We start from the raw sequence: 18,700 nt of genomic DNA, 5'->3' as shown, positions 1-18,700 counted from the left end.
TGTCGCTCTACCTTTCAAATGAATGCTACTGAAAAACCAGTAGTGGATGAAACATCCTTCTCTCTTTGCCTTTCAAATAAAATTTAAAACAAAATTTTAAAGCAAAAATAAAGTAGTAAGAGTCAAAGCAAGATACATCGTGATAAAATTTTAGAACACTGGAATCACAGGAAAAAAAAGTTATTCTTAGGAAAAATAGACCATATTAGGAAGCAAACACCAGGAGAAACTCTCAGATACAGAAGAAAACAGATCAAAATATCTGAGTCAAAATGGTTTTCAGCTTCAAAGCATTAACCTGTCAAACACAAAGGTACAATAAGGAAATTCACAAATCTACAGAAAAACGTTGATCTTCATGCACCCCTTTCTCAGGGCATCTATCAAAATGAGGGAACAAGCACACAAGTCAAGGCTAAGCTAAGGCTAAAGCACAGCACCCAGGAAACAAGGAATCTGTACTGAAGCAGCCAAAAGGACTGCCGGACGGTGGCCAAGTCAGAGTCCTGACACGCAGCAGGGCTGAGAGCACTGCCAGCTCGGAAGGGAGCGGGCAGACGGAAGGTTCCTAAAAGGACATCTCCAGGAAAACTGACGAAACCGATAGCTCACACAATAAGTTCTACAAGAGAACAGCAGAGAGAGAGATGGTTTTCATTGTGATAGGTGTGGGAAGACAAGAGTAGATTTAAAGAAAAAGAACCAAACAAGAGAGGACAGGGAAAAGGAATGGAGGAGCAAGAGAAATTAAAATCCCTAGCTATTATAATGGGAAGTGAATATAATTCTAATACCACAGAGGTAAAAGAGAGCAGATGGTCTTTATTGTTTAGAAATGCAGAGACCAGAAACGACTAAATGAGTAGCCTCAGAGAAGGATCAAAGCTCCTCTCTCTATCCTCACTGAGCAGAAACACAACAGGAGTAAAAATAATAAAACATGCCTCATATTACAACGGCAATTACATTGGAAGTACACTGATAATTTTAAAGCAAAAGCTTTTAGTAATTAAGAAAATACAGTGGGAAAAAAAGAAAGGGGAGGAATTACCTTTTTAAGCACCTTCATAGCAAATATTTTCCCAGTATTTGCTCCTGTTACTTTCCGTACTTGAAAAACCTAGATTTAAAAACAAATGCTTGTATTATTAAAGGCCTGTCATAGTCCCTTAAACCTCAGTTATAAGAAACTCACAATACAGTAGTTTATACGCTTACAAAAACTATTTCCATGAAGGATTGTGTGCAAAAATAACACAAGATTTTCCTGTTTGGTCCACTGCCACCTAGTGGCAATACTGGGTAATGGTTGTATAATTATAAGCCTCCACACTACTTTATTCATAAATTTCCAGTCTGCCATGATCAGCGTTGCCAAAAACACAATATCAAACTTAAAACCATAAAATATCTCATAAATTTCTATTGTTGTATCACTCCTCTTCTCATAAAACTACTTAATAACAGTTAATAGGAAATTACCATTTACCTACTCCTTGAAAGTTAATTTTAAACATTTTCGTACAACTCCTAAAATACGTGAGATTCCAAGTGCATGTGTTATACATTCAAGATGATCTGAATATTTAAAATGTGTATCTAAGCCTGAGAATAAAATACAAATGACAAGCTTTGAAAAAATTAACATTATACAGTAGCATAAATAGTTCCCAAGAAAATTTACACCTAGCCATTTTCTATCCAAAGACAGAATTGAGATAACATCTTGCTTAAGATTAAGTTTAAATCACTGGATGGAAGATCTTCCTCTCTGTCTGTCCTCCTCTCTGTACATCTGCCTTTCCAATAAAATAAATAAATCTTTTTTTAAAAAGATTAAGTTTAAATATTCTTGGGCAGAACAAAGAAAAGGAGAAGTCTTTAGTTAGAAAGCTTTGGGCAAAACTAAAGAAAACATTTTCAATTTTCTTCTCCCTTGTAATACTCCTGGCAGCTTCCCTGTTTTTCCAGATACTGTTAAATCAGAAACCAATTCAGATTGAGGTCTCTGTGACAAACACCTCAACGTGCAGCACCTCTTCAGAGGGCGCACTGGTTGGATGGTCCAAGTGCTTGCAAAGAGCACACCAATAATCCTTTAGTAATGGACTTGGCCTCGCACCGTTTCCTATTTATTTATCCAACAAATACTGACTACCTATTAACTGCCAGGCTTCTACATGTGTGGTATAAGGAGAAAGAGGGAAAACTGACCTTCTTCCATTGCTCAAACCATCCCAGCTAAGTGGTCAAGGCCACATCTACCTTTTGTTGATGGCTAACAGAGATCAAAGATGACAACAGGAACCACAGCATAAAAACCAGTCTCCCCAAGACAGACAACAGTTCTTGTTTCAGAAGTACTTCCTACCTTTCCATAGCCCCCTTTACCAAGTACCCGAAGTAGCTCAAAACACTCTGGTCTGATTTTTTCTGGCCCTCTGTTCACACTAGTTTCTGAGATTTCAAATTTCTCACAATGTTCCATGCCACTAGGAAGAAAAGCAAAACCAAAAGTAAATTTGTAAAAAGTTAAATAGTCTTCTGCAAATTGTTAGAAAGAAAAGAGAAATGTAATGCAGTTAAGTACATGAGAACAAATTTAGTATTTGTGATCTAAGTCATCCATGATTCAGTGACATGGCGAGTCAACATTAGGGTGGCGTCACAGGTGTTTATCTGCCTTATTCACAGAAAGTGCTCCTGATTAGTCTATAAGCACCACACCCCTAAACAAAGTGAGAAGTTTATTAAGTTGACGTAAGAAAAAAGTCTCCTAATCATTCACTGTAGTTCACTAAAAACGCCCATAAGATCAGATATTCTTCAACTTTATTTGGTAACTTAGGTAGAAAATCTAGGATCTATCTAAAAATCACCCAATTACTTCATCCTGAAGCTACAAAAAATCTTGCTAATAAAACATCCATGCATCTTTTCATGTATAGCTTTCCTATTTAACAGAATGATGTAAAAACTCCAAAAGAAGAGGCAGCTCTGTCACCTACATGCCTTCAAGCATCCTTCTTCTCAATCTCCCCATGTATCTAAGGCCTTTTATTAACAGACAGGACACAGAGCAGATTCCAAGATTTAATTCAAGTGTTTGAATGATGTACTGAAGCAAAACAAGCAGCAGCTGACTTACTGGAGCATGTCTACAAGTTTTTTCAATAACAAAATATTAGAAATGGTGTCCTTGACATAAATTTAAAAATTCTTAACCAACTAAGACTCATATACAGCATACTGTTAAATGTGAATAAGTATCTTTAACTCAAAATCCAAACACGCTCAAGAACTCTGGCTATGTTATTATATTGGGGATCTTTATGTCAAACTCAATAAACCAAGTCTATAAAACATGACCAGATATTTAAAGACAGGTTATTGGAATCCCATGATGGTCATGAGCTGGAGCTGACAGACAGCATAGGGACGTGGTAGGCAAAGCCACTGTCTGCAGTGCCAGCATCCCATGTGGTACTGCTTCAGGTCCTGCCTGCTCCATTTACTGTGACTGGGAAAGCAGCAGAGAACAGCTCAAGCTCCCGGACCCTTGTGGGAAGCACCCACTTGGCAGCCTCGTACCAGCCCAGCTCCAGACATTGCCACCACTTTGAGGCATGAACCAGCACATGGAAGATTTCTCTCTGACTCTCTCTCTCTCTCTTCCTCTCAAATAAATAAACTTAAAAAAGAAAGAAAAGGAAGGTAGCACAATGGAAATCTTTTCACATAAACTTACAGTTCATATGGTCCAACTCCCCCATGGTCCATGCTTTCATTTAACTGACCCTGAAAAATATGTTAAAGTTTTGGAAATAAATAATCTCATAAACAGAAAATGTTTTAAAATTTATGATTTACCTCAAAATTGGAAGAGAATGGAATGAAAGAAGCTTAAAAATGTTTCTACACTCCAATAATAGGCAAATACAAATGTGAATAAAATAAACAATACTATAGGAATCTCACTTTCAATTTTATGTATTAGCAAAACAGTAGGCTACTGATCAGTGATCTAACAACAAAACCAAGTGAACTTTTTCTCCAAAAACTACATTTTAAAATATCTTTGTGTACTATGAAACTAAGTTCTATGAACAAGTTTTCAAATCAAGCAATTTACACAAAGTACTGTTCTGCCATACTTCTGATATGCAGACTATTACAATGCTAAGCAATAAGCTTACGGCAACCACAACTAATCTAAGGCATGCAGTAAACAACACAGCTAAACAAAGCAAAACAACTCAGCAGCACTCACACAGAAACCACGCTAGCTATACTTCTTTTTAACATTTTATTTATTTTTATTGGAAAGTCAGATTTACAGAGAGAAGCAGAGACAGAGAAGGATCTTCCATCCATTGGTTCACTCCTCAAATTGCTGCAACAACTAGAACTTGATGGATCCAAAGCCAGGAGCCTGGAGGTTCTTCCAGGTCTCCCACACAGGTGCAAGGTCCCAAGACTTTGGGTCATCCTCAACTGCTTTCCCGGGCAACTAGCAAGGAACTGGATGGAAGTGGAGCAGCTGGGATACAAACCAGCACCCATACGGGATCCTGGCGCATGCAAGGCAAGGACTTTAGCCACTAGGCTACCACACCACATTTTTTCTGGACTTAGAAAAAATGAGTGCAAAATTGGGATGGCACTGTGGTGTAGTAGGTTAAGTGACTACCTGCTGTGCTGGTATCTCATATGGTCGCTGGTTTGAGTCCCAGCTGCTCTTCTTCCAAACCAGCTCTGTACTAATGTGCCTGAGAAAGCAGCAGAGGATGGCTCACAGTCTTGGGACCCTGCACCCATGCGAGAGACCCAGAAGCTTATGGCTCCTGGCTGTGGACCAACCCAGCTCTGGTCACTGCAGACATTTGGGGAGTAAACCAGCAGATTGAAGATTTCTGCCTCTCCCCTTTCTGTAAAATCTCCCTTTCAAATACAAACAAATCTTTTTTTTTTTTAAAGGGATGCAAAATTTAACAACAAACCCAAACTGAGACAACTCCATCAACACTAACAGAAAAAAGTAAACAGAAATACAAGCTTATATATTGAAAACTATAAAAATATTGTTGAAAAGAAAAATTTTTCACTTCCTGAAAACAAAAAATTTTTAAAGAACTAAAGAAATGGAAAGGTATTCCATGTTCATGAAGCAGAAGATGTAACACTTAAGATAGCAATATGAACCAAACTGCTGTAAAAATTCAACTGAATCTTTTCAAAATCTGTCTTCTGGCAGAAACCGACAAGCTGATCTTAGGATTTATATAGAATCTCTCACTTGTTTCTTCCTATCACTTTACCTTTCACATAAATCTTTGAGAAAAAAAATGTTATGGGGGCCCAGTGCTGTGGTGCAGCAAACCAAACCATTGCCTGCAACATCTACATCCCATGTGGGCACTGATTCAAGTACCAGCTATGTCATTTCCCATCCAGCTCCCTGCCAAGGGACCTGCAAAAGCAGTGGAACATGGACCAGCACTGGGCCCCTGCACGTATGTAAGAGACCCAGAGGCTCCTAGCGTCTGTTTGACCAAGTCGTGGTTGCTACAGCCATTTGGGAAGTGAATCAGGGGAGAGAAGACCTATTTATGTGTCTCTTCTCCCCTGTAATTCTGTATTCCAAATAAACGAAATAAATAGTAAGAACATATATATTTAAGGGGGTGGAGGAGACAAAGACTAATGCCAATACCAGTTTAAGTCCCGGCTGCTCCATTTGTGACACAGCTCCTTGCTAGTGCCCTAAAGTAGGCAGTGGAAAACAGCCCGTGTGTCTGGGCTCCTGCATCCACATGGTAAAACTACAGGAAGCTCCTGACTTCAGACAAGCCCAGCTTCAGCCATTGAGGCCATTTGGGTAGATCTCTTTCTGTGTTCCTCTCTAACTCTACCTTTCAAATAAAAAAAAAAAAAATTGAATCTTTTAAAAAATAAAGACTACCCAGGGAAATGAGAGACCAAGAACAGATGCACAGCACACACGTGTGTTCTATCTCTTGCCATATGATATCTGCACCTCCTTTCAACTCTACCAGCAAGAAAGCCCTCACCAGATATGGCTCTCTACATTGTATTCTAGAACCATGGGACAAAACAAATTTCTTTTCTTTACAGCTTAGGAGAAACTAATAAATCTAGACTTTGTGGCATAGCAAGTAAAGCCACCCCGTGTGACACCAGCATCCCACATGGGTGCCAGTCTGGGTCCTGATTGCTTTACTTTGAATCCAGTTCCCTGCTAACAGCCTGGGAAAATCACAAGATAGCCGCCCTGGCCACCCTTACCGGAGACTGAATGAACCCCTGGATCCTGGCTTCAGCCTGGCTCAGCCCTGACCACTGTAACAACCTGAGGAATGAACTAGTACATGTCAAGATTTCTGTATCTCCTTTGAATTCTTCAAACACACAAATACATCTTTATAATTAATTAAATAAATATCTAAAAAGATTTATTTATTTTTATTGCAAAGTCAGATATACACAGAGGAGAGACAGAGAGGAAGATCGTAACAGAAATTATTCAGTCCCCAAGTGACCACAATGGCTGGAGCTGCACCAATCTGAAGCCAGGAGCCAGGAACCTCCTCCAGGTCTCCCAAATGGGTGCAGGGTCCCAAGGCTTAGGGTTGTCCTCCACTGCCTTCCCAGGCCACAAGCAGGGAGCTGGATGGGAAGCGGGGCTGCCGGGATTAGAACTGGCACCCATATGGGATCCAGGCGCGTGCAAGGTGAGGACCCTAGAGGTTAGGCTACTTCACCAGGCCCTAATTAATTATTTTTTCAAGACTTATGTAGCATCAAAAGGACCCAAAATAGCTAATACAATATTGAAAAAAAAAATGATGTTGCAGTGGGATCATCATCGTGGTGCAGTGAGCTAAGCTACAATGCTGGCATTCCATATCAGAATACCAGTTCAACTGCTGGCTGCTCTGCTTCTAACCCAGCTCCCTGATAATGTGCCTGGGAGAACAGCGGGAGGATGGCCTAACTACCAGAGTCCCTGACACCCAAATGGAGCCCTGGACCCCTGGCTGCCACCTAGATCAATCCTGGCCACTGTGGCCATTTAAGAAATAAAGCAGCAGAGGGAAAATGTCTCTTTGTCATTCTCCCCTCCAAATAAATACATAAATCTACATAAAACAAAAAAGAGAGGTCATTGTTGTAGCACTGCAAGTTAAGATGCTGCCTATGATAGCACCATCTCATTGGAGCACCAGTTCAAGTTCCAGCTTCTTCACTTACAGTCCAACTCCATGCTAATGTGCCTGAAAAAGCAGCAGCAGCAATGGCACAAGTGCTTGTGACCTGCCACTCTGTAGGAGATCTGAATGGAGTTCAAAGCTCCTGGCTTTGGCCCGGACCAGCCTCAGCTGTTGGTGGCTATTTAGGGAATGAACTATCAAAACTATCAATGGAAGATCACTTACTGTCTCTCTCTTTCATATATACATATATATATATTTACACAGATATATACATACATATAAAACTTTTACATAAAATCTTTTTTGAAAAAGTTACAAGGTTGATACTTCTCCAGCTTCAAACCTTTTCACAAAGCCTTAGTAACTAAGACAGAGTACTAGTGGCACAGGATAGGTTAGATCAATGGAATAGAAACCAGAGCTATAAAGTTCTTAACATTATAGTCAACTTCAACAAAGATGACAAGAATATTCACCAGGAAAAGTCTTTCAATAACTGGTACTGAGATAATAAGATATACACAAAAATAAGTTAGGACCCTTCCTTTCCAGAAAAAGTGATTCAAAATGGCTCAAATATCCAAATATAAAAGAAGTAAAACTATAAAACTCTTACAAGAACTATAGGAGGGAGGCAGTAAATACTTTGCGCGGGGTTAATTCAATGTTTGGGACAACCCCATTCCATGTCAGAGTAACTGGTTGGAGTCCCAGCTATTCTACTTCAGATCCAATTCCCTACTAACACTCATCCTTGGAGGCAGTAGGTGATGGCCCAAACACCTGGGCACTGGCTACCCATGTGGGAGATGCAAGTACCCAACTTTGCCCTGGCCAGCCCTTGCTGTTGTGAGCACTTGGGAACACAGCAGAGGAGGGAAGATCTCCATAACCTATTTCAAATAAAGTGAAAATAAAAATATTAAAAGTTAAAAATAAAAAGATAACAAAGAGTAAATCTTTATGATTTTGAGATGATAATTTCTTAGACACGTCTCCAAAAATACAAATAAAGAAAAACTACTGATATAGCGAAATAGGTTGGCAGTCTCTTAAACAAGTTAAATAATGGGGCCCAGCGCGGTGGCCTAGTAGCTAAAGTCCTCGCCTTGAATGTGCATGGATCCCATATGGCCACTGGTTCTAATCCTGGTAGCTCCACTTCCCATCCAGCTCCCTGCTGTGAAAGCAGGCCTGGGAAAGCAGTCCAGGACAGCCCAAGGCCTTGGGACCCTGCACCCATGTGGGAGACCCGGAAGAAGTTCCTGGATCCTGGCTTTAGATCAGCACAGCACTGGCCGTTGCACCCACTTGGGGAGTGAATCATCAGATGGAAGATCTTCCTCTCTGTCTCTCCTCCTCTCTGTATATCTGACTTTGGAATAAAAATAAATAAAATATTAAAAAAAAATTTTTTTTCCCAAGGGCCCAGCATGGTAGCTTAGTGGCTAAAGCCCTCACCTTACATGCACCAGTAGGCCATATGGGTGCAGGTTCATGTCCCAGCTGCTCCACTTCCCTTCCAGCTCACTACCTATAGCCTAGGAAAGCAGTTGAGGATGGTCCAAAGTCTTGGGGCCCTGAATCTGCATGGAAGACCTGGAAGAAGTTCCTGGTTCTTAGTTTTGGTTGGATCGGCTCAGCTCTAGCTGTTACGGCCACTCAGGGAGGAAACCAGCAGACAGAAGATCTTTCTCTCTGTATTTCCTCTTTGTATATCTGCCTTTTAAATACAAATAAATAAATCCTTTTTAAAAATTCTTTAAGCATGATTTACTATATGAACGAATAAATCTGTTGCTAAGTATCTACTAAAAAAAAAGAAAGAAAGAAAACATAGATCCCGCAAAGATCTGGATATACATGTCCATAAAAACTGTATTCACAACCCGTCCCCAAAACTCACAGAAGCAACCTAAATGAACCTCAACTGCCCAACGCATAAACAAAATGCTTGGGGCTCATGCAGTGGCATATAAAGCTAATCTTACACCTGTGGTGTCAGCACCCCACACGGGTGCTGGTTCAACTCCATGCACGTGGGAGACCAAGAGGAAACTTCTGGCTCCTGGCTTTGGATTGGCTCAGCTCTGACTATGGTGACAGTCTGGAGAGTGAAAGAACAGATAGAGGATCTCTCCCTTTCTTTCTGTAATTCTGACTTTCCAGTTAAATAATTTTTTTTAATGTAGTACATTCACAGAATGGAAAGCTGACTATAAAAAGCAAATGAAATACTGATACAACATAAATGACTCATAAAGATATTCAGTGAAAAAAGCCAGACACAAAAGGCCATATTCTGTGTGATTCTATTTCTATGAAATAAGTCTACAGAGACAAGAAGTGGATTAGTGAGTGATTCCCTAGAGCTAGGAGCAAGAAAAAGGTCCAAAGTTTCTTGTCAAAGTGATGGAAGTGTTATAAAACTCAGTGTAATGATAGTTGTACAATTCTATTAATATACTAAAAGCAACAGAATTGTAAAAAAGAAACAAAACTGAACAGCAGAAATTCAGTTTCTAATATTACAAAGTACAGTTTTAAAATGAGTGTTGTAGACTACACTGTGATTGTTTCAGTTTACACAAAAGGGTATCACTTCATTGCAAACAGGCTCAGGTGGTCAGCTGGCCCAGCAGTTAAACACAGGTTTGAAGCCTGCATCCTACAGAGGCATGGATGGGGGTCAGTACTCGGCTTTCCTCCCAACTGGAGCTCCTGCAGAGGCAGTAGTTACTAGAAGCTACCAAGGGGGTCTGGACCGAGTTCCCAGCTCCATGCCTAGAGGCCACTGGGAACATCTGAAATTAATTCAGTAACAAAAAAGAAAATGGGCTTGTAAAGCAACAGACATTTATAAGCCATCAGTGTCAAAATTCTAGCATGGATCTCCCTTCAGTGGTACCAGTACACAATCAATAAGCATAATGAAAACTGGTAATATTTTATAGTAGTTCAAATAATACCTTCTCCTATGCCACACATACACACACGTGCACGTACACACACACAGACATTTTTAGTGAACAAGTCAAAATGATGTGTAATGCCAGGAAGTCAGCTTCAGGACTAGGCTGAGGAAACTGGATGGAGTTATCAAGGACAAAACACATTTCTCACAGTTTCAAATAGGTAAAGTTTCTTTGGGGAGGGTGGGATGGGGAGTTTATGGTAGGGCTTCTTTGGTCTCCATATAATCACCTGTGATGACTTTCTTTTAAAGACAAAAGACTAACTTCTATGTCATAAAAGTACTATTACATAATTGTTTTTTCTTTAATGTTAGTTTTACTTAATTCCAAATTAAAGACCACAGTAGTTAATAGCGAGGCATGCCTTGGAAGCCACCTCACAAGATATAGCCCGTGGCTATGTTTCATTTCTGGAGCTCACCAGGCCTGTAATACCACCCGCACCTCTGCCTGTAGCTCCCTACCATTACATCTGGAGAAGCATTTGAGGCACAATCCTTTTCTGCTTTCAGTGTTATCTATAGGTAAGTTTCATATCAGAACCACGAAGCTAACATTACATAATGCATACTGATAAGACTCTTGGATGGGAAACTTTTCATTCACAAGTTTTTGGCTGCCTCAACCTTTCTGACCCACCCAGTGCATTCTCAGTGTGTTACTCTCATTGCTCACCTTAGGGACTCTGTAAGACAAACAAATTAGCACTCGTCAATGACTGCTTGCAAAGTTTTAAGCTAAAACGTGTATGTTTATGGTAGTACAGCTAAAGGCCTGATGAAATCATCTTAAAAAATTATAAGAAATTGTTCTGCAAAGTGTGAAATTACTCTCAATCCAGAAATTCATTAAGTCAATCATCTATCTATCTGGCCATTCAGACATTTCCTTGTAAGATTCAGTAATTTAGGTGAATTAGGAGAAACAGGCAAACCTTGCCCAAAATCTTGAGCTATTTAGAAGTAGTTTCTCAGTGGAAGTTTAGCCCAGCAGTTAAGATACTGGCATCTTGGAGTCAGTGCTGTGGCACTGCAAATAAAGCTGCCACCTACAATCCTAGCACTCCATATAGGTCCCAGTTTGTGTCCCAGCTGTTCCATTTCTGATCCAGCTTCCCGCAAATGACCTAGAAAAAACAACAGAAGATGGCCCAAATGCTTGGGCTCCTGTATCCACATGCGAGACCTGGAAGAAGCTCCCAGCTCCTGGTTCCAGTTTGGTCCAGTCCAGCTGTTGCTACTATTTGCCAAGTGAACCAGCAAATGAAAGATCTCTCTCTCTCTCTCTCTATAACTCTTTCAAATATATAAATTTTAAAAAAGAAAAACAAACATGCTAGCATCTTAGAGTACCTGGGTTCAATTCCTGACTCCAGCTTCCTGCTGATGTAGATCCTGGGAAGAAAGTAATTTGGTTACAGGAGATCTGGATTGAGTTCCCAGCTCCTGACCCCCAAGCCCAGCTCTGTCTCAGTCATTCTGGATTTATGGGGAGTGACTAGTGGGTTTTTGAATAACCACTACTTTATGGTATTATAAACTAATTACTGATAATGAGATTGTTGCCTCTAATTTTTCATAATCATGAATATCTGAGTGTATTACCCAAATACCTTTTTTAAAAAATATTGTTTGCACAGTTGAGAGGGATGTACACACATGTGGGTCTCCAACTGGAGTGGGGAGGGTTGAGGCAAGGAGGAAGGTGATTGGGACAAATGTTTCAATATTTTTTTTCTCCTCGGTCTGCAGGGGGTAAGGAGAAGGGGCCACGGCTTGCTTCAAATTATGCCAGCACCTGGGGATGCAGGACAGTCATTTGATGACATCTTAGAGACCCCAACATGGAGAAGAGTGCTACAAGGGCGTTACTGGGGTGGTTTTGAGAGTTCTGTCTGGGGCACCATCAACTTCATTGCTCTGAGTTGAGAAAATCTTTCCAAAATACCCTTTGTTTTAAAAATATTTAACTTTCTACTTAGTAAAACCTGATATCCCAATCTTAAACTTGCACAACATGCCTTAGCAATTATTTCAAACCTTGAATTAGCAGAAGGAATTTTAAAAACTGCATTACAATTTTTTCTTTCTTTTTTTTTTTTTTAAGATTTATTCATTTTATTACAGCCAGATATACAGAGAGCAGGAGAGACAGAGAGGAAGATCCTCCATCCGATGTTTCACTCCCCAAGTGAGCCACAACGGGCCGATGCGCGCCAATCCGAAGCCGGGAACCTGGAACCTCCTCCGGGTCTCCCACATGGGTGCAGTGTCCCAAAGCCCTGGGCCGTCCTCAACTGCTTTCCCAGGCCACAAGCAGGGAGCTGGATGGGAAGTGGAGCTGCCGGGATTAGAACCGGCGCCCATATGGGATCCCGGGGCTTTCAAGGCGAGGACCCCAGCCGCTAGGCCACGCCACCAGGCCCACAATTTTCTACTCTTTCAGTAACACAGAAAGCAGAAAAGCATCCAAGATTTTCAGAGTCTGATGAAACTCTCTGTATGAAAACTGTCCCTTAGATTTAACTCACCACCCCAAATGACAGCATAATTAGAGAAATGAGAGGCAAACAGGAAAGACACCTTTCTGCGCCACCCCCCGCACCCCAGAAAAACCTCTTACTCATTAGTTTTAATGTATTCTTCTGAAGTTTTCAACCAGGATCTGTTTTTAGTTAAACATCTAACTTTATCCACAAACATATCAGTTTAATTTCATTTTCATTCCCAAAGTTATATAGGTATTATATTTACTAAAACAGTAAATAGTAATTCAGTATAACATCTAAAAAGGTGTGTATGTGTATATATTAATGTATTTAACAAAAAAGTAAAATAATAAAATAGGGGCAGATATTTAGGATACTACTTACAATGCAACTTGATATGTTTCCATCCTCTGTCAAAGTACTCGCGTTCAGGCCCTAACCATGATTTCACTTTCAGCTTCCTGGGAAGCAGCAGACAACAGCTCAAGGACTGCAGTCCCTGTCATCTACCTGGAGACCAGGCTCTTGACTTAGGCCTGGTCCTGGCTGTTAGGACCTTTTGGGGAGTAAACTAGTGGATAAACAATCTGTCTCTGAATCTCTACTTCCTAAATAAAATGACTTAAAAACGGGTTGGTGTGGTGTTATGAGCTAGGCCACCACCTAAAAAGTCAACATTCCCCTGTGGACACCAGCTGGACTCGCAGCTGCTCCACTTCCCATCCAGCTCCTGGTAATGCCCTTGGGAGGGCAGCCAAGGATGATCCAAGTCCTCAGGCCTATGCTCCCTCATGGGAGACCCAGAGGAAACTCCTGGCTTCAACCTGACAAAGCCCTGGCCACTGCAGCCGCTTGGGGAATGAATCAACAGATGGAAGACCTCTCTCTCCCTCTCAAAGAAAAAGAGAAGATCCCAATCACACAATTAAAAAAATAGACTTCATTACGCTACAGCTCTAAAAACACAGTGCTGTAATTTAACTGAATTTATTAAGTCTTTAGGACTTGAGGGTATATTTGAATGGTTGCGTGGCAATGAGTAACACTAGCAAGCAATATTTCCATGAATTAGCCAGCTGTTTGGTATGCCAGGACATCTTGAGAGCACTTTACTGGGACTGGCACAATGACTCAACTAGATAAATCCTCCCCTTGCAAGTGCCGGGATCCCATATGGTACCAGCTAGTGTCCTGGCTGCTCCCCTTCCCTTTCAGCTCCCTATTTATGGCCTGGAAACGCAGTGGATGATGACCCAAAGCCTTGGAACCTTGCACCACATGGGAGATGAAGAGGAGGTTTCAGGCTCCTGGCTTCCGATCAGCTCAGCTCAGGCCATTGCAGCCACTTGGGAAGTGAACCACAGCATGCAAGATGTTTTTCTCTGTTTCCTCTTCTCTCTGTAAATTTGCCGTTCCAACAAAAATAAATTTTTTTTAAATATTTATTTTTATTGGAAAGGCAGATGAGGAGAGACAAAGAGGAAGATTTTCCATCCATTGATTCACTTCCCAAGCAGCTACAATGCTGAAACTGAGCCGATCTGGAGTCAGGAGTCAGGAGTCTCGTCCACGTCTCCCACACGGGTGCAGGGTCCCAAGGCTTTGGACCATTCTCAACTGCCTTCCCAGGCCACAAGCAGGGAGCTGGATGGGAAGTGGGGCCACCAGGATAAGAACCGGTGCCCAATTGGGATCCCAGCGTGAGCGCTTTAGCCATTAGGCTACTGCACCGGGCCCATCTTTTTTTCTTTCAAAGAGTATTTTATCTACACCTTTATCATACAACTCTTATTTTTACAGAGAAGACGGAAGTGTCAGAGAAATTAATCCATTTACTCCAGGTAACATAGTATGACTAAAGGAATCTGAATTCACTTTCTTTTTTTTTTTTTTTTTTAAGATTTATTTATTTTTACTGGAAAGGTGGATATACAGAAAGGAGGAGAGACAGAGAGGAAGAGCTTCCGTCCCATGGTTCACCCCCGAAGTGGCTGCAACGGCTGAAACTGAGCCGATCCAAAGCTAGGAGCCAGGAGCTCTTCTGGGTCTCCCACACAGGTGCAGAGTCCCAAGACTTTGGGCTGTCCTCGACTGCTTTCCCAGGCCACAAGCAGGGAGCTGGATGGGAAGCAGGGCCGCCGGGATTAGAACCGATGACCATATAGGATCCAGGCATGTGAAGGCGAGGACCTTAACCGCTAGGCTATCGCGCCAGGCCCTGAATTCACTTTCAACATACCACAAAGGCACATTATGATCAGCAGATACAATAAAGAATCTGTGGCAGGCCTGGCATTAGCCTAGTGGTCCTCAACTTTAACACACTCTGGAATCCCATATAGGCACTAGCTCTAATTCCAGCTGTCCCAGTTCCCATCCAGCTTCCTGCCTGTGGCCTGGGAAAGCAGTCGAGGAAGGTACAAAGCGTTGGGACCCTGCACCCGCATGGGAGACCTGAAAGAAACTCCTGGCTCCTGCTTTCATATCAGCTCAGCTCCGGCTGCTGCGGAGTTGAGAGTAAAGTAAACCAGTGGATGGAAAATCTTTCTGTATATCTGCCTTTCCAATAAAAATAAACAAATCTTGAAAAAAAAAAGAAGAAGAATCTGTGATGCCAAGTGTTTGGCCTAGTGGCTAAGACATGAGTTAGAACACCACATCCCACACATGTCTGAGTTCAAGACCTGCCTCTGGCTCCTGCTTCAAGCTTCCTGCTTAGAGCAGCCCCTGGAGACGTCAATGACTCAAGTCGTTGCATTCCTGTCACCAGACATTGTGGGCATTTGGAAAGTGAACCAGCAAATGAGATCTGTGGGTATATATATTTGTCTCTATTCTCAAATAAATTAACAATGATTTTTTTTTAAAAAAGCATCTGCACAGGGGCAGGTGTTGTGGCAAAGCAAGTGAAGTCATGAGGCTCATACAGGCGTACATCCTGATTCTACGCCCACCTACCCTGCTAATGTACCTGGGAAGCAGCAGATGATGGTCCACATACTTGGGGTCCTGTCACCCACACAAGAGACCCAGATGTTGCTCCTGGCTCCTGGTTTGGGCCCGGCCCAGTCCTGGCTGTTGTGGGCATCTGGCGGAATGAATCAGAACATGAAAGATCTCTTTCCTCCTTCTCCCCCTCCATCCTTTTCTCTCTCTTTGTATGTGTCTGTATGACTGCTTCTGAAAAAAAGAAACCTTATAAAACAAAACAAAAAAATTTTTGTGCAATGAAATGTGCTGAATTGAATCAGAAAGCACTATCGCAATGATCTTACTGGTCTATGCCTCAATTCCCTAATTAAATGAAGACCTGGATAGGGCCTTTGACCTAACAAGTAAGATGCCTACTGGGACTCTTAGAACCCATCCCATAGTGCCTAGCTTCCAATGCCACTCTCAGTGCCAGAGTTCTGGCTAAGGCACACCCTGGGAGGCCATAGGAGACGGCTCATGTACTTGGGTTCCTGCCTCCCATGTGGCCGTTCTGATTGAGTTCCCAGCTCCAGCCTGTCCAAGCTATCACAGCTATTCACTGAACAGACCAGGAGATGGGAGCACTATCTCTCTGCTTCTCAAATAAAAATTACTTTAAAAATTAAGGCATAAAGCTACTCTGACATACACTGATGTCCTAAAGAAAACCCTGATGTAATAAATAACATGCTCACAATAAAAAGTATCAGATTTTCTAATACTTCAAATTTCTCTCCTATTTCAGGAATAAACAGGTTTATTTCAAAGTAATCTGGATGTCACTTGAATCTCCTTGGTTGTCAAGCCCATCCCACTCAACCCTTTTCCCTTGAATAATACCTTCAAAAGAAACATTTTTAATTCCAAAAGCACTGTTAAGTAAAAGACATTTTACTAAAGGCTCCTCCTCAAAATATTTTTAATTACGTCTGGTCCTTCCCCCAAAGCTCCTCTCTTTCCCCCAGTGGACACATTGCTTTTCCTATCCCACCAACTCTTCTAAGCCCTTCCCCGCCTCCTCTCAAAATCCTACTTTTCCAGCACAACAAAAGCCCAGGAGAGGGCTGAGAGGGGAACACCTACTGTTACTGAAACACAGCAACAAAGTGAGAACAACAATGGGTTCCCTGCGCATTGCAGGAATCAACCCAAAGGAGGAAACCTAAAAGGTCCAACAAAGGAAGACATAAACCAAACTTCCCACGCCGTTTTCCCTGCTGCCCTGTTCCAAAGCCACTGCCATATGGAACCGATATAGGCAACTAGAGCAGAGGATAATGAAAGCAATTCCGTATTTGTTTCAAATTCTATTTACTGTATCACTGTGGAAAATTAAGAAGCTAGCTGAACTTCCACATGAAAGCATATCTCAAAACACACCTTTCAAATGGTGTGATTTGGATTTAGACTTCTTTGACTAGGAAAAGACCAGTATTCTTTTAGCCACTTAATTTCTTAAAGTGTTCAAGGTTCTTCATGAGATGTCCCTTTTGCCAGCAGCAGGGAACAATTTACTTGCTGGCATTAGACAACTGGGAGGTTAGCAAGGGAAAAGGACTCCCCTCCCCCCCCCCCCCCCACACACACATACACGCAGCGAGGAGAGAAGGTATCTGACATGTCGTTCATTCACGCCTTCCTACGGACAATGGCACTTACACCCTAAAATCACCCTAAGGTTATCTCCGTCCACAATCAGTGATTTTGTAAGACGACATCACTTCCGAACTCTAAGTGCAATTTGTGATTTTTCTAATAAATTTATCTTCGAAGAAATGATTGACAGTCCATAAAGCAAGACAAACTATGAAGACGGCAAAGCTAGAACCAAGCTGTGCATTAGGAAAAGCAATTCTAAATTTAGCACCCCAAATTACAGTAAGGAAAGCCCTTACACCACTCTTCACAAGTCTCAGTTCAAGCAATTTATTTTTGGCAAGTCAAATCACAGCTGTCAACACCGGTTTTTTTCCACCCCAAAATTACATAAATTATTCTGAAAAAAAAAAATACACATCTTCAACTAGGGGAAAAAGTTAAGGTACACACGCTGTGTGTCATCATGAATTATTTTTTTTAAAAGCGGCACCCAGAAGGGGGTTTTAACATATATCAAACACTGGAAGATGCGACAGAGCCCCTTTGCCCCCGAAATAAAACTCCCGGCGGCTGTAACAGCAGCGGCAGCGCTACTCCCGACAGAAGTTTTCAGCTGTCACTTGTAACAGCTGAACGCTGCCTAGGAGAGAGCGACAGCGCGAGAAGCGAGGCGTTTGTCGGCGGAGGTCTGAACACTGCACGCTTGAAGTCTTCCACCGAAGGGAAACCCTTCCGCACTTCACCTGCACTTACGGGACACCGGGTCAGCGCAGCAACCCCTGCCCCCCGCACACGCTCCAACAGCCCCCGGGAGGCGACCACGCGCGCCCGCTCTCCTTCCCCTCCGCACGCCCGGGGAACCGGGGCGCGCGCCCTGCACCTGCGAGCCCCGCGGAGGCCTCGCACACCTGGGGTCGGGCTGCCCCGCCCGCTCCCCGCCTCCGGCCGCGCGGCGCCCCGGCTCCACCCGCAGGCTCCTCGCGCCCTCCCGGGGCTCCGCGCTCCAGGCACTCCGGGCTTGCTGGGCGCGCGCCGCCGCCCCGGCCCTGTCACTGGGGGCCCCCACCCCGGGACCCCGGGCCTCACCCCTTCCTCCAGCTCATCCTCTGAGCCCGCGTCCTCTGGCTGGTCCAGGTCTATGTCAAACACTCCAGCCATGTCCTCAGCTTCCCTGTCTCGGAAGTCAGGCGCTTGGTAAAAGCCGTCCCGCTTCCGTCGTCGCCTCATGGGCCCGGACCGGCCGCAGCCACAGCCGCCGATGCCGCCATCACCGGCTGCTTAGGCTCAGTGCGTCTGCGCCTAGGCCCTAGACTGGCTCCTCAAGTTCAGCGCTGGCGCACGCGTATAAAGATCTGTGAAGTCGAACTGTGGGCAGGAGACATGCGTAGAACTACCGGTAGGCGCCGGGTACTGGCAGAAACATGCGCAAA

At 42.8% G+C, this 18,700-nt stretch overlaps 1 protein-coding gene across 7 annotated transcripts in view; it reads right to left on the bottom strand.

Annotated features, from left to right (window-relative positions):
• Window positions 1-18,691, bottom strand: part of RPS6KB1 (ribosomal protein S6 kinase B1) — a 44,983-nt gene extending 26,292 nt beyond the window's left edge. For 4 of the 7 annotated variants that reach the window (XR_009246988.1, XM_058676538.1, XM_058676539.1 and 1 more), the window contains exons 1-5: window positions 18,357-18,691; window positions 15,670-15,786; window positions 3,749-3,798; window positions 2,372-2,492; window positions 1,052-1,120 (exon numbers count right to left, since the gene is read on the bottom strand). Coding sequence is in view for 6 of the 7 variants with exons in the window: in XM_058676538.1 (XP_058532521.1) it covers window positions 1,052-1,120; window positions 2,372-2,492; window positions 3,749-3,798; window positions 15,670-15,786; window positions 18,357-18,497 (498 nt within the window). In the remaining variant the exon portion in view is untranslated. Of the gene's footprint in view, window positions 1-1,051; window positions 1,121-2,371; window positions 2,493-3,748; window positions 3,799-11,562; window positions 11,605-15,669; window positions 15,787-18,356 lie in introns of those variants that run through there. The other 3 variants (XM_058676541.1, XM_058676540.1, XM_004590958.3) reach the window with 3 other exon arrangements.
• Between the last annotated feature and the right edge of the window lie 9 nt (window positions 18,692-18,700).

The sequence above is a fragment of the Ochotona princeps genome, chromosome 17 (genome assembly GCF_030435755.1).
Source record: "Ochotona princeps isolate mOchPri1 chromosome 17, mOchPri1.hap1, whole genome shotgun sequence".
Classification (NCBI taxonomy): domain Eukaryota; kingdom Metazoa; phylum Chordata; class Mammalia; order Lagomorpha; family Ochotonidae; genus Ochotona; species Ochotona princeps.
This window is presented reverse-complemented; position numbering and strand designations above follow the sequence as displayed.